The 16,136-nt window shown below is 42.6% G+C and overlaps 1 protein-coding gene across 1 annotated transcript in view; it reads right to left on the reverse strand.

Moving 5' to 3' along the window:
• Window positions 1–11,709, reverse strand: part of T265_09721 (hypothetical protein) — a gene marked incomplete at both ends in the record, with an annotated part of 35,969 nt that extends 24,260 nt beyond the window's left edge. The window contains one exon of the mRNA XM_009175884.1: window positions 11,625–11,709. Coding sequence (XP_009174148.1) covers window positions 11,625–11,709 — 85 coding nt within the window. The remainder of the gene's footprint in view (window positions 1–11,624) is intronic.
• Window positions 11,710–16,136: the final 4,427 nt, after the last annotated feature.

Raw genomic sequence — 16,136 nt, forward strand, 5'->3', positions numbered from 1 at the left:
CATCGATTGGCAGACATATCTTGCAGCATCTATAACCAGGCGCAGTGGGGATTAGGCGGTCCCCATAATGCAGTAACAAGTGATAAACTTGTGGAAGTTGAATGGCATAGTCCATCAGGGAGAAGTGATATAAGGCCGTAGGGAGACAACAGAACGAACTTGAATGAAGGAGCATAATGATGGCTGATTTAGATGCGGAGATCGTCTTTTGGTGTTCGTATCCTGTTAGCTTGGTATTTTTGGTTCATTTTAAATGGCCGGTTTTTGTGGATTTTTTTCTTCCATCATCGTTCGTGAATACTTCCACGCGGATCGGAAAACTTTTCATCACTATGCAGCAATACTTAACTCGGAGATTTGAGCCGGCCATGATACATTCCACTCCACTGATTGTCTGGATGGGAAATTGCACATCCTCAGCCGCTGTAGGGTCAGTCTATGGTGTAAAATGAGATTCGGGTTAATCTGTGACAGAGAAATGTTTTTGCTCTATACTCATACAAGCCGGATTTGCATTCTCTTGGCATAGATTACTACTTATTAATTGATGGAAACCATTACCATGAAAAGCATATTAGGCGGTCCCTTCACCGATGCGAGAGTAATTTGCAAATCAGTTTGGCTTGTCATCTTTACATTCCTTTAGGCATAGTTGCAATTCAACCAGACGGTTTAGCACGCGGAAAAAGAAGAAAGCCGCGAATGAATGACACTGATCGTCTGGAAGCGTAAATGACTTTGACACGGAACAAACCACTTAATGGACAGTAGGGAATTACGAAAATGCATGCCATGCTCGGATTTGCTAAGTATTTCACCCGTCCTCTAGTACAACGAAGGCTGGTCACGGAGAGCAGGGAAAACCTGATGAGTACTATCTTCATTTCAGAGAAAATCCAAACTCCACAAAGAGGAGTGTAGTCATCGTTCGAACAGAAAACCATACTGACTCAACACAATTAAACAATATTTTTGAAATATAGCACCAACCCGTTTATGAGAGGATAGATATTATAACCAGTACCCTTTTTGACGGGAGAAGCTCTATTTACAGGTTTTGGGATAGCTGAAAAAGATAGATGAAAATTCTCAAGAGACTTCAATACTTTATTCAAACACTGCTCCCTATACTAAAAATGGCCAAGTTAAAATCAACGACGTTATTTACACAAGAAAGCCAGTTCGAGAGTGCCGTATGAGCTGCGACTTTTCGAATGCGAATCAGTAACTTCTGTGCCCTTCATGGCTGGGATATTCGTTGCGTTTCTCTAGCTTTTTCTCCGTTACCACTCTCCTCCTAGTAATCAGACGCATGACTGATGTGTGAATTAATCAATGTTCCGTAGTACATATCTGTTTATATCACCACAAGACCATACTATTTTTGTATCTATCCGTAACACTGACCAGTAATGTTATGATTTCTTTGACGTAAATAAAGTCACTCCTCTGACATGCCAAATACCAGTGAGAAATTTATAGTTCAGATTATAAAACTATTTCTGTGTACGTAACGCTACCTAGTGAATTCTGACTGGTAGGGTCTCAAACATGCCAAAGTGTGTTATCCATAACCCAGCTAATGTTTGCCTTGAAAAAAAAACAAGGAGAATGTTAGAAGATTATCCACACACTCATCAGAAGTAGAAAGAAATGAATCATTAGGTTTTTGAGAGGGAAACGCTGTGGAATATAATCAAACTCTTTTCCGACAAGAGACAGCTATGGATTTGTTCCAAGAATTGTTTGAACCCAATGAGAGGCTTCGATTGTAAATTCTACACTGGAGATCTGATAAAATTCTGGCTGAACACGTCTTAATTACACTCACCGGGGTAGAGGTTACCATGAGAAATTAGGTGGTCCTACGGTTCTATCGCATGGTCCTAGTGCGATACTGCATACATAGAGAACCATACACGATTTCGAATAGTGGAAAACACAGATAACTGGAACTGACCTGATGTACTTCCCATTCCGTACCATATCTCGACCGAAAGCTGTCATCTTAACACGTTGGTCGGGCGTCTATGTTGCAATAATCCTGCGGGCTATATTGACCGGAACTCAGTTCCTCAAAGTTGAACCACGTCAGGAAGGCCGACGGGGAGCAGCCCAACGAAGAACGGTGAGTCTCCGTACTACAAGAAATTGTATTACGAGGCCGTCTGGAGGTAAAGTCATGGTGTCCTTTGTGATAGGAGTGCGAGAGCAGTAAGCTGTTTCACTCAGGCGACCAACACATCCATATTTGAGGAAGCAGCGAGATGCGTTCCCCCGAGGAAGAACAGGTCAGAAAAGGTCAGCCCTAAATGCTACACAATCCATTTGTCCAACGGTTGACCGTGATCACCGACATATTATTCAGTACTTTTAAAACCAGAGGCTGATAGTGTTTAGAGGGCACCTGCTGTGCACAGCCTCATTAAGTCAGACAGTTATGCCATGTGTCCTGCACCCTCGTGCCAGGCCAGCCCCCACAGTGGCCCGGGTTTGTCTATAGAGTCATAGGCTCCAGGTTCCTCAAGAAAGCACAAACCACCGCTCTCTTACTGCTCTGACGTTTGAGTCTCAAGCCTCGGAAAAAACCTAACTGTTTCTACTGGTGTGTGGGTCAAAGATTTGTGAGTCGAGTCTCAGGGTGAGATACCTTAACCAAATCCCATTCTTCCGCCTGGGTGACCGGGAATTATCATTAGCCCTTACAACTCTTCCTACACCTCCCTCACCACAGTCCTTCTGATTCACTTATCCGATAGTTATTTAATCACTGCTCTGCATTTAAGCTTCCGTCCAGTATTTAATAAAAATAGATACATATAAATAAATTAGATAACCGATTGTTTAATTCAGAGCACCTGTCCCACATTTCTGCTTTCAACGTCCCTACTCCGTGCCAACTTGTTAAACAGATAACTCTTGTTCATACCTTGTTCTCGATTCCGATCAATATAAGTTACGTCTCTGAAACGCGCATACAAGACTCAATCACTCGAGATAAACCCAGATTCCTTGCACTTTACTCTTCAGTAGTCTGGCGATTCTAATGCAATGGCCCGTGGTATCTACGGCGTGAGAGTTGTGCTTGGTCCCACGGCCGAATGCGCCTAACTGGACTAGATTCCAATAAATAGTCGTCTTTGCGTTGTCAGGTTGACTGGTTCAATCAATATGAGTGTATCCCGATGTAATCAACGATGTTTGTTGTGTCAGTATAGGCCCCGATAGGCGGCAGCTTTGACGCCGAGGACACCTCCCATGATGATTTTTTACGGCTACTCCGGTTAGCGAGATATTATGGTTGTGGTCGGTGATATGAGTGCTCAAGTTGGCTCAGTAAGTCTTGAAGAAGCCCATCTTTGACGCCGATTCGGGTTTAGCGCTCACTACAGAGTCGCTAGTGATCGTGCTCCGAAATGTCTTTAATGAGGTAAAACTCCAACAAAATGGATAACGGTGATTCCAGTGTTCAGTAGGACTGCAAAACCATCGGGCATCAGCCTAGTGGTCGCAGCTTTCAAGGTGTTCTCCGATTGATCCAACACAGATTGATCCGTCATCGGCCAGTTTAGATTCGCTAAAATCATCGGAGTTTCCTTCTAGCCAGAGCTAAACTGACCCCATCGTTACTTTGCGGCAAGTGTTGAAGGTGCACCACACTTTTCGACGACCAACACGGGTTGTTTTTCCAGACCTCATACCTGCTTCTGATTTAATTGATTCTCAGACACCGTAGGATTATTTGCCGATGAAAGGTGTTCCTTCTAAATTGTCTCAGAAAGTATTTATATGCCTTCTCCCGTGGATGCGTGCATAGCCACGACAGATTATCTCCTGATTTTACCTGATCCACTTGCGTCAAGCGATGTCCCTCGTCGCCCTTTCTCTATGACTTCGTAACCGATATGCTGTTTAAGTCTTCTTCACTTGCCCTTAAACCTCGGGTATCGAGATACTACTGGGGATTTCGCTCGAAAACAATGAGCACGCCAACAATTATGCTAGTCATGGATCACACCGGTAAGAAATGCAAACTATTTTCAATAAATCAAATAATTCAGCTAAACAGTTCGGCATTCTCCTGGCACCATCAAAGTGTAGAGTGCTGCTGCAGCCTTGGGTGAGTAGAAGGATTAAACCGTTTCCCAAATCGGGAAGGCTAAGGTAGCATTTGCTAACTTCCGACATTTCTGGCGCCGAAGTGATATCAGCTTGGCTCTTATTGGAGGAAGGTACATCATCGCGGTCTGATTTGTCCCAATTTATAGCTCCGATACGCGGCAGCTTCTTGTGGAAGACCCTCGGAAGATCTGTGTGTTTAACCATTGGTGTCTCCAAAGAGTGGTTTAGGTTTGATGGGAACTTTAGATCAGTATTGCTATGGTGCACCAGTTAGTTTTCGGGATATCCACTCCGGTGGTCACACTTCACAGGCTAGGCCGGTTAGGCCGTTTGCTTCATATCTCACAGGACCGTTTGCCTCGCAGAGCCATTTTCGACAGGCCTTTTTCCAGATGAAATCGGTCCGGAGACGGTCAGTCTATGACCTGGTAACGAAGTCAACTCAGTGGAGTTGGTAAATGCCACCTTCTCGGATGGGGACCGCGGGAAGATACAAACCAATGGAAAGTCATCCTGACAAACATGGCTGTGTAACGTAACCGGATGTAGACTTGCATCAAAGCTATCGCCTCCACAGTGTGGCTGTCACTCTCTGCTTCACTGAACAAACAGAACCATTCGTCGTCAACAAATTGAACTGGCTATCACCTCCAATAAACAGCCCTCATTTTTTATTCTCTTTGGTGAAGAGAATGAAATCCGATCCACGGTTTGTGAGCCGAAAAATCCAACCAAACTCGACATATCTATCAGGAAGGTCAGCTTCCTGAAAGCAACCACTGAATGCCCGGAACCTACGGCGACTCAGCTCCGCTGGGTGTTGACCAGACAGACAACGCCCCCTCAATATGCAGCGCGTCACAGCCTTGCATCAAACCCAGACAGCGCGAGTCAGCGTTGATCAAGGACAGACAACGCCTCCGCAATATGCAGCACGTCGCTGCCTCGCACTAAAGCCAGACCACGTGCGTCAGCATTGGACGAAGTCCAGACAGTGTCCTTCTAATAAAAAGCTTGAGTCCGTTGTACTTTTCGCACTCGCGCTCTCGCAACCACTTTGTTGGAATATAGCTATTGTGTTCCCTTCCGCGAGCCTTTTTCTCTCCGACACTAGGCACTGGAGCGGGTCAGCAGCAAATACCACAGGTCGACGAATCAGCAGATATAACAATATCATATCAATATCTTTTTCTTTAAGACATGATGTGAACTTTCCAGGAAAACAAAATTTACCAGCGGATGTCCACAAAATGCCACGTCTTTATTTGTCCATGTTTTTTATGTAACTAACTCGCTCATTGCCATTGAAAAACAACTAACAACCGCCTTTCGACATTGTGTGATCCGGACTAAAACAAGAAATATTCACGTTTTCATCGCTTTTTTGTGTCGCCATTTAGCTGCCCAAAAATGGCGTTCAAACCTCCTACAATCCAGTGAAGGCAACTAAAATTTCATTTTTGGGATAAGAGATGGTGTTAACTGAATGTATCATTGTCAGTATGACACTCTTGCAATTGAAGTCAGTGACAGCGAAATAAGCCTGTTTACTACAGAACGAAAGGGTGCTACTAGGTTTGACATCCGTACTACTAGTGGGTTTAATGAAGGGCGTGGTTTTTCACAGGCCTCTGAGAGCTTTTAACCGCGTTAGTTTCGTGTCTGATATCAGCGGAAAAAGTAATCACAGAAAACCGCGTACATTATGTTGAATCATACCGCTAGATTACCAAAAAATTTTCCGAACAGTTCAATTCACTGGCCTACCACCGTAAAACTAGTCGTTCGCGCAGGTCGGTGCACGTATACTTCACTTTAAAAGATCACGTTAGTGCTGACACGCTAGCATCACTTTTGCACAGGCAACAACCTAATTCTGGTGTGTTATATCACGGTTATTTTCGTAACATCTTGGTTAGGAGCACTCGTCATTTATTGACGGCAACGAAACCCATGACCTCCGTCACACAGCTACCAATGAATGTGGAACTATAAATGGAGAGATTTGTAGTAGTTCTGGAGACAACACAGGGTGTCACCGAAGCTCATTTCGTCAGTCAACATTATATTCTAGATGGTACAGATCATCTGTGCTTCAGAAAGGTTATCAGTTATTCAGATTTTGTGGTTGTCATCGGTTTTACTACTAACCAGTATACAAACTCATTAGCTGGATACCGTAAAGTGAAATGCCGAAGCGAAGCGCATATTGGAATAGCTAACTGATAGTCGCTGTAGTTCTCCATGTTTTTGACCTGTTCTTGTACTAGAAACAAAGCGATATTTGTAAATAGTTCAAGGTGTTACCACCATACGCTACTTCTGAGTGATAGTAATGCACAGACGCCCTGAATTTCACTGTTGTGTTCGAGTAAGGATAATCTGCCAATCGAAACTTGACGCGATCGCTGAACGAACCCTATAAGACGGCTTTAGTACTGAGGTGATTTTGTGGCGTCCAACATATGGTAAGTTGTGTAAATTCAGTCAGCCAATGCAACTATACCGGGATCTTATTCGAGACACACCATTCATAGAGGCATGGTTTACTACATTTCGGACTGTTCCTTCAAAATTTACACATCGCGGTAACCCGAAATGATAGGCGTTCTATGGAGCTGTGATCCACTCATTACCATACTTATTATTAGAGCACAATATTTCTCTATTTTCTTCTGAATGCAGTTCCTGTGCGTTCATCTCAAGTAGTTTAGTACCTAGATCATGGCTACCTGATCACAGAGTAGAGGACGCTCATGAAAAACTCATCCTAAGGGGGTAGTCATCAACCACGTGATCTTTACACCATAACTTTGTTTGTTTGAAAAATTACTATGTCCAAATAGTTTCTGAAAAATAGTTGACCGAGAGATAGTTGTGAATTAATTCTTGCCTGAAAAGGCCATTAGTATTTTTCATTCAGTTGTTGTTATCGTGACAAAGATGCAGGTGGCACTTCGAACTGAGTATACCGGGAACAACAAATTATTGGCCAATCACAGGCCAGGAAGTCCACGATTTTCCCACCCGATGAAGAAAACCTTAGTTAGGAGCTAATAATTAGGCCAAATTTCCTTGTGTGTCAGCCAGTAATCTTTCTTTCAGAAGGGTGATTCCACCAGAGCTCAGATAATTTTCATAGCTTTCAGTTGAAACTGCATTTCTTCAAGTAAATGAGTTTGTTAGTAGTTAGTGAATGTACACGCTTCCCAAAATCTCAGTCATTTTACTCTGAGACCACCGGTTTTTTGTGTCTAGAACTTCATAAACAACAGGGCCTCCATGATTTTTCTTTGCAATGCTCAGAAAGTTATTAGAAGTAAATATATTACTGTGGCACCCGTTACTCTTTTTACACTGAAAATATGAGAGTACAATGGAAATAATCCGCAAGGAGTTTATCCATGCTGAGTCCACCGGTGCGCAACGAACTTCAAGCACAGTCTGCTGGCAAAACCTTTTTCAGAAAATCAATGTACTGGCCAGCAAATAAATCGTATGTTCCGCAGGTAAAACTTTCTGAATATTTATAATCTCCCATATTTGCTTCTAGCAAACTAATTAGGGTCACCGGTTGTTGCCCTATAAGGAGTGTTCTCCTCGATTTTCCGGACACTTTCAGCGTTCAGTAAGAGGCTTATTGAATGGTTAATCAAAAAATTTGTCCCGTACTCAATTTGCTGTGTTGTGCGAACTAAACTTAACGTGTGAAGGCGACCTTGGTGCTGCAGTCAGCAATCCTGGGGTAGCAAGTGCAAAAATCCACTACTTACATTCACTGATTCTTTGCAACTTTCCTCCATCCTAAACAACTATAAGCGATAATTTCATCAAAGTGATACGAAATTTAGTGTAGAATGTGCATAAAATAAACATTTCCACATTTGACGGCATCAGACTTACAATTAGACAGAAGAACCACCGGATCTCATTGGTCGATGTGTTGGGGAAAAGAAGTCTTCAGAGGATATGAGCATCTTGCGTGTTACGGGAAAAGACACACAGATCAAATATTTAACTATAACTAAGGTGGAGAAACAACGAAAAGTCCTTGTGTTTGGGTGTCCCTTGTCATCGTTATCATTATCACTAGAATTGTCGTGTACTTCAAAATGTTCATCGGCATCTTCATCAACTTCATCATGACTGCTAACAGAATCGGCAACATCCTAATCATTCTCCTCATCCACATCATTATCATTACCATGATCATTATCAGCACCTTTACCACAATCATTATTATTATTGAAATTAATAAAAGAAAAAACTGATCACTACCGTCATCATCAAAAGTAGTAGTTGTACTAGATGAGAACACCGGTCCTCCAGTCAGATGATTTGAATAGAAACTGACATCATTGAAGCTAATGACGTAAGTTAGCCACGATATCGTCCAGTGTCTTCAGCCAAGCACAGGGACGGTCGGGTGAATTCCATCCTGGAAGGCGAACCACACCAGCAGCACCGAAACTTTTCCCCTAATTCCCTTCTACCATGCCACTTTCTGTCTGCCTCTAGATTTCCGCCACTCCAAATTAACCACAGAAAACAGCGCTAATCTCGACAGGCGATAACTTGACACGCCTAACACATCGCTCAACCTTTTTAACCGGCAGCACATGATGCATTATTCAGGGAAGTATCCTCAGTGGTGGTCGTCAGATGACAATAAACGTTCTTTCCACGAGTCGTCTAATCTGAGGTCTTCAACTGCTAAGGCAGCTGAGTGCATGACCATACAACCTGTCTACGCCTGATAGCCTTCAGTTTAACTGTTCTCTACCCATCAATGCCGCTCATAAGTCACCCACGCACTCACAAGCCACACACAATAGTGTAGACTGTGGTAGCTCCACGCAGAAGGCACGCGATTAGGGTGACGCATACCTTGATTAACGTCTACATCAGTGCATGATCTTATGTTGACGTACTGCGTGGAATATGCCAATAAACATGGTTTGTGCCACAATATCAAAGACTAACATGGGGCTAGCAACACTTCGCAAGTTCGCACACCAGAAATTGGTGTTGGTAGGTTCCGTTGCAAGATGATGAGTTGATATCCTCCAGAATTCCGACTATCCGAAACAGAACTTTCGTGTTATCATTTCGGTGGAACTAGGGTACAAGCTGAATGTTCAAACTATCTTTCGATGCTGTGTTCAAAGGAACAGAACACCTTTCATGTAGATCAGGTTAGGCGGCTTAGTGCTTTCGATTTAATGCGGCTTCCAACGTTTAACAATAACGATCGGAAGTTAGAGATTTAGAATACTCAAGAAAATCTCCAGCCTTGTGATGCAGTTTCCACTTGCTTGGACGAAACTCAACATAAGCTTGATGATTATGCCATCATAGTGTTAGCTGATTGTGAGAATTAAGTTTCGTACGTATATCGGTATAACTAGACTAACTAGAGATCAAGAATTAAGCAAGGCATAACAAGTAGCACGTATGTATTCGAATTGGCGAATATGTACAGCATATGGAATATTGAAACAAGAAGATAATAAATAGAGCAATGAATAGAGTATCAATCATGTTCATTACATCCGGTACACCTTGAATGAGCATGTGGGTGTTTATAGTCCAGTGGTGGTCTTGATTCCAATCTTTCGGATCCTCTCGGAATGGAAACCTTAGATTCTTCAAACACGTTTTGTTCGCATACCATAAGATCATCCACAAAGGACTCGTTAGTATTCGACACAGCAGGAGTGCCGTTAACAGACTGACCTCTGGTATTGAACTCCACCTAATCAATGTCTCCGATGACAAGAGAGGTCATCCAAATCGAGAATCATGACCGTCCGTTTGCCATTTGATGAATGTACTATTCCTGTAGCAGGTCATAATTCATTACCCTTGAAAAATGTAACATCAGCCGTTTTGGCACAGTCAAGACTTGTACGCAACGAACGAGATCTAAATAAAAGCGCGGGACTCATCCCACTAACGGAATGAACGGGATTCCTGTATTGCATTAGAAAATTAGCAATCCCATGGTCCAATTCCACAAAAGCAGTAAAGGAGGATAAAATGGCACATATCAGTGTTCGGACAGAATTCTCAGCAAGTCCGTTTGACTGGGGTGTCGTGGAGAAGTAAACAGATGTCGATATCCAAGACCTTCTAACCATTCCTCGAGGAATTTTGCAGTGAAGTGTGTGCCGCTGTCAGTGACCAAAACACATTCATGGCTGAATGCTTTTTTCAATGCTTGCTGTGTAAATTCGGCACTTGGGGACGTAGTTATGAAAACTTCAGGCCAACGTGAATATGCGTCAATAGCAATTAAAGCATAGCATTTCCCGAGAAAAGGACCACAGTAGTCGGCATGAACTCGTTGAAATGTTTCACATGTAGCTAACCACAAATACCACTGTGAAGACTTGTTATGAATTCTATGTGCACATTTAACACAATTCTTCGCAGTGTGCTTGATATCAGCATTCAGTTCTGGCTACCAGCATGACGAGCGTGCAAAACATTTCATTTTATAAACACCAAGATGACCAGAGTTCAGATATGCAAGAACAGTCGCTCACGGAGCCGGTTGAATGGTAGCTCTATCCTCAAAACACAACAAACCATCCAGAGTAATAGACAAGCTTTCTCAGCGACAGTAAAAAGCGGGAAATCGGCGTCACTCTTGCTGCGTCCGGTCACGTCGCAGTGCCGAAAGAATGGGAGCAAAATATCTTTTAGTATCAGTAACAAGCGCATGCCGCTTGACTGGTAATGGTTGAATCAATAAACAAACTGAATTGTTTGAATTAGACTCGCATGATGGAATTCTTGACAAGAAATCTGCATAGGAAATCATTTTCGCACTACGATGAACAATTGGGTAGGTATACGAACTCAGTGCAATAATCCACCATCGAGGCAGATGACTTCGCCAGAGACTTTGTTGGATGATACAAGAACTTCAAAGCCTCAGTGGTAAAGTTTCATCCAAAAAGATATTTATGAAGCCGTTTGACAGCCCAATATACCGAAAGTGCTTCTTGTTTAATCAGAGAATATCCATGTCCGGTTTTCGAAAGTCGACGGGAAATGCAGATCACCCGTCCATCAAACTGTTCATGGATTGCTTCCATTCCAGTGGGGGAAGCATCAGTAATGATGTTCGAATGATGTTTGGCGGAAAATGGCTTCAAAACAGCTGAAGTCTGAAGATAACCAAGCAGTATAGGCAACGTCTTTTCATGGTTATAGGACCAAGAAAATTGATCAACAAATATGACATCAAACAGGCAACTTGCATGCTTAGAAAAATTAAGAATAAAACGAGAGCAATACTTGAGTGCTCCCGGAACTGAACGCTGGTGATGGCGCGTTTACTAAAGGAGATAGATGGTCTTTACCGGGTTTAAAACCGATACCATTCACAATATAGCCAAGGCATGAAAAAGATGGAACACCAAAAGTGCATTTGTCAGGCTAAATGGTTACACTGAACTCAGAAAGACGCTTTCGTAAAGACAGCAGACGCATACCATGGGTAGCTTTGTCAGCAGCGTGCACAATGACGTCATCTCGGTACTTCTCAAAACCCTTTAAATCTTTTGCAATAGTATTCATAACGTTTTGAAATACAGCTGGTGAAACATTCAGACGAAAAAGAAGGAAATTATATCGGAATAACCCTAAAGGTGTGTTGGTAACGGTAAGATTACCAGAGGCTACGTCCAGTGGTATTTGATCAATTTTGGAAAGTAAAGGCACCAAATAAACGATAAAGTACATCTTCGGGCTCTTCCATGGTGCATGTACGTCGTAGTAACCGCATATTTAGCGTTAGCTAGTAGTCTCCACAAATGCTCGGAGTAAAACCATCAGCTTTTATTGGGGTAACCGTCGGAGTTGCCCAATTCGATGATTCGATGGGAGTCAGTATTCCTTTCGCACACACTGAATTTAATGCTTGATGAACGGGTTGCTGTAAGCCAAATGGAATAATTCGTCTCTCAAGAAATATAGGATCTCCTGTAACTTCGAGTCTCACCTTGGGTATTTCCATGCCAGCTGTAGCCTCAGAACATCTGAGAATCAGTTGTTTGAGTTCATTCTCATTCACAGAAGTCGGTAAGGTGATACTGGTTTGCAGTGAGTGCAGAACTTTGATTCCGAAAATAGATGGTCCCGAGGTTGGAAACAAAAAATTACAATCGATAGAAGTACCTTAATGTAATCTCACAGGAATCGTGCAACTACCAAATAGAGGTACAGAATGTTCAGTGATACCGCGAATAATAACATCTGTAGGCACTATCACGGCACTGGGGTAGAATGCAGTTAGATCTGATTGTGGAATCATGGACTCAACACTACCAGTATCAACAATAAAGTCATGCTTTTGACCAGAAGCGGATATCAACGTTTTAAAAATATGTGACGAATTTTGGGACAAAACAGACAGAGGAAGAGTAGAGATATCTTCAGATAGTGGTTTCACTTCAGTATTTGGGTCAGAAGTTAAGTGACACACTTTCTTGGACTTACAGAGAGGTTGAATGTGTCCTGTTTTACCGCAGATAAAACACTTCGCTTGTCTGTGACGGCATGAATATTTGGAACGCTTCCGTCCACAAGATTCACATTCCCCAAATTTTTGAACCAACAAATTAGAGTTACGACCTGTGAAGTGACGTGTTGATGGATTTGGGGCACGAGAATCTGTTCGAGTTTTGAATTTGTTGTTCGTCTGCATCCTTGAATTATTTCTTTTAGAATAATTTAACTAGACTGTTTCCTCAATATTCGTTACATGCTTCACATCTTCATACTGCTCACACATTTTCTGAATAGTTTGAAATTTCTTATCCGGACAGAGCAGCAGCTTCTGCTGTAATTCGGGCAGTTGAATGCCAGCAAAGAGTCTATCACACAGTTGGTCTTCCAATTGGGCACCGTAGTCACATTTGGCTGCCTGTGTCTGCAGCTGCAATACGAAATCACGAAACGACTGAGAATGGGAGCGGGTCAACATATTGAGCCCGACTCTTTCGGCTGCTACGAAACTAATCGGTTTGAAGTGTTAAAGAACCTTTTTCTTCAACGCATTGTAAGAAATATCGATCGGAGATTCAGGATATACTAGATTCTTGATCACTGTACACGCCAACAAAATGTAGAAACTATGCCGTGAGTTTCTTTCATCCACATCAGATTTTGTGAGACACGATATATCACTCCGTACCATATAATCCTCTACGTCACGCGCAGTTGAATTAACTTCTAATGGTTCCATTTCAGCACGCATGATGAACTGTTCCAATCGTGACGCCTAAATGTGAGAATTATGTTCCGCACGCATATCGGTATAACCGGACGAACTAGAAGCACAGAATTCAGCACAGCGTAACAAGTAGCACGTATATATTCGAATTGGCGTGTATGTACAGCATATGGAATATTAAAACAAGAGAATAATGAATAGAGCTGTGAATAGAGTAACAATCACGTTCATCAAACTGATGCATGAGGCTATTTAGACAGGCCAAAATGATCAAATAAACGTGTCCAGCCAAAACCATACCCTGTTCAAGTTGGACAGTCTCAGTATTTTTAATGAAATATCTGAAATTAATTCGGAAGTTGACCCCATAAACTCATCCGCGTTTGCAGGAATCTGACAATTGATTAGGGATAATTTCATTCTCTCGACTAGGCGATGGCACAACCGTTAAGCACACATTCAAAGAGATTTCTGCGGTAAAAGAATAACAAATAGTCATTTCAGTTGGGAGGCGAATTCCAGATTGTTCGTTTTGATATCCTATTCGTTTTAAGTATCGGATCGTTACTTGCTGGATGTTTGAACGGAACAATCACCAAACACCAGACAACAGGCGGTAGAATCAAGTGGTTGTTTTCGGATGAAACTGCAAAGGCGGTAGTATCATCCGGGGTTGCGCTGACAAAATCCAACTGCACTGTGCTGCAGTAAAAGTAGAAGGACTATTCATCACAGGTCACCTTATCGTTTGCTGACTCATTTAGAGAGAGATTATTGCCACATCAATTCATTTTGAAAAAGTTGTTAGCTAGAATCTACTCAGGTGGCCTCTTTGGAATTTCGCTACTTGCATACTTCACAAGCACGCCTACCGAGTGACTGCCGAACCATTCCTGATTTTCTGTGCATAGGCAGAATAAACAGGCGGAAATCTGCCAGCTGTCAAAATCCAACCTGTGAACACCCAACATCCAGCAGAAAATCCGCGTTTGTGGGCTCAAAAAATTGAAGACGAACGCTGAAATACTGTCACCGGTTGTCATAAACTGAAGCGTCGACATGCACGTTAAAGTGATTCACTCTTAAAACTGTTTTAGCTTTCAAAAGCTGAGAAGCTTGGACACATGTGGGCTTGTGCAATGTCATATTTTTGTGGTAGTATTTAGTTGCATAATATAGGACCTGAAACATTTTCATGCAATCAGCCTCTTCGTACCCACTGAAGCTTGAGCTAAACTTTTGAGTGGAAAAAGCTCAAGCGTGGACTAACACGAGAAATTCATTGCTTTCTTGTAGCCGATTTGGGGGTTTGCAGAATTCGAATTCACAGAGCCCGTTTGCTCCTGTTTCGTGGTAGTTGTTCGGTTCAGCCCTTCCTCACTCAACAGTACGTATACTTGACTGCACTTGGATTTCAATTCAAGGCACCTAACTTGTGCGGGAAGCTTGCTACTACAACTCCATTACCACGCAAGCTGGACATGCTCGAATAATCGGGTCCAAACGATTGGGCGCTGTGATCAGCTGGGCCGATGACTCAAACAACGAACCAGGAACTGTCCTGGTTGCGTCGATCGGTCGACCTGCCAGTCAAGGCTTCCCCGTCAGGTAGCCCATGGACGTCTGAAGCCTGATGAACACTATTTTTATAGGTATGTGGATGCAGCATACGTAGAATTCACGTCTAAGTCACTCTGATGTGAACAGTCTCCCTCCTGTCCTGGTGCAATTATTCTCCCAAGTCCAGACCAAAAGGGGGGAAGTGCTGAAGTCAAGTTTTGCTCTCATCAGCAGTGCGCTTCCTTGACAGTGCAGCAGGTTGAACCGCCGGCATTTGACATGTGCGGCGAATGTTCTAATACACCACCAGAGCGCCTTAGATCCACCTGAATTATCACATATGAACAAGTGAACGTGTTTCAGAAGAGCTTGATAAACGATCAGTAGTTTTTATTTGGGCAACGTTTTGCTTTTGGCACAAAAGCTTCATCAGGCCGAGTGAACAGGTAAGCAAATGGGACAGGTTATAAGATATGATCTGATAATCTGGAGAAGACATACTGATTGGTTTCCCGTCTATCTTATTACCTTGCCAATTTGGTGACCTGTTTACTTGACCTGATGAAGCTTTTGTGTCAAAAGCGAAATGTTGCCTAAATAAAAACTACCGATCGTTTACCAAGCTGTTCTGAAACAATGACTTCTCAATCAGTTCCAAACGTTTTCCAGGTGAACGTGTTGTTATCAAAGGCACACAAGGTTTCCGGGATTCAAATCCCTCTAAGTCCATGGATCTGAACTGCTGAAATGCTCTAATTGGAGTGAAATGGGTGTTCAATGCTTCTTCTTCTCGGGGTCGACTAATCTTGATAGTTGTGCTTGAATAAGAAAAAAATCGTTCAAATGAAAACAGTGCGAGTGCGATCCATCTGTTGTCTCAGTCTGTTAAGTAAATAGAAAATCCCAAACTCATAGGATCAAGCGTTATTTGAGAGAAATGTTATAAAATTATTCAGCATTCAGCATCGTAAACCGTGTTCATGAAAGTGACCACGTTCGCTAGCTAAGGAATCGACTTTTGTAACCCTCACGTGTTATTAGCGAACTGAACTCACTTGCAAACTGCATACGGTTAAAGAGAATCCAAAATGAATCTCTCGTTTATATTACTGTTTAGCTGTGTGAGTCAAACAAGGAGCACTTTGTACTACGGCTGGAACGATGTCTGAAGTGTGGCGGCCTCTTTCCCCCACACAACAAAAATTTTCTG

The sequence above is a fragment of the Opisthorchis viverrini genome, assembly GCF_000715545.1.
Source record: "Opisthorchis viverrini unplaced genomic scaffold opera_v5_308, whole genome shotgun sequence".
Taxonomy (NCBI): Eukaryota; Metazoa; Platyhelminthes; class Trematoda; order Opisthorchiida; family Opisthorchiidae; genus Opisthorchis; species Opisthorchis viverrini.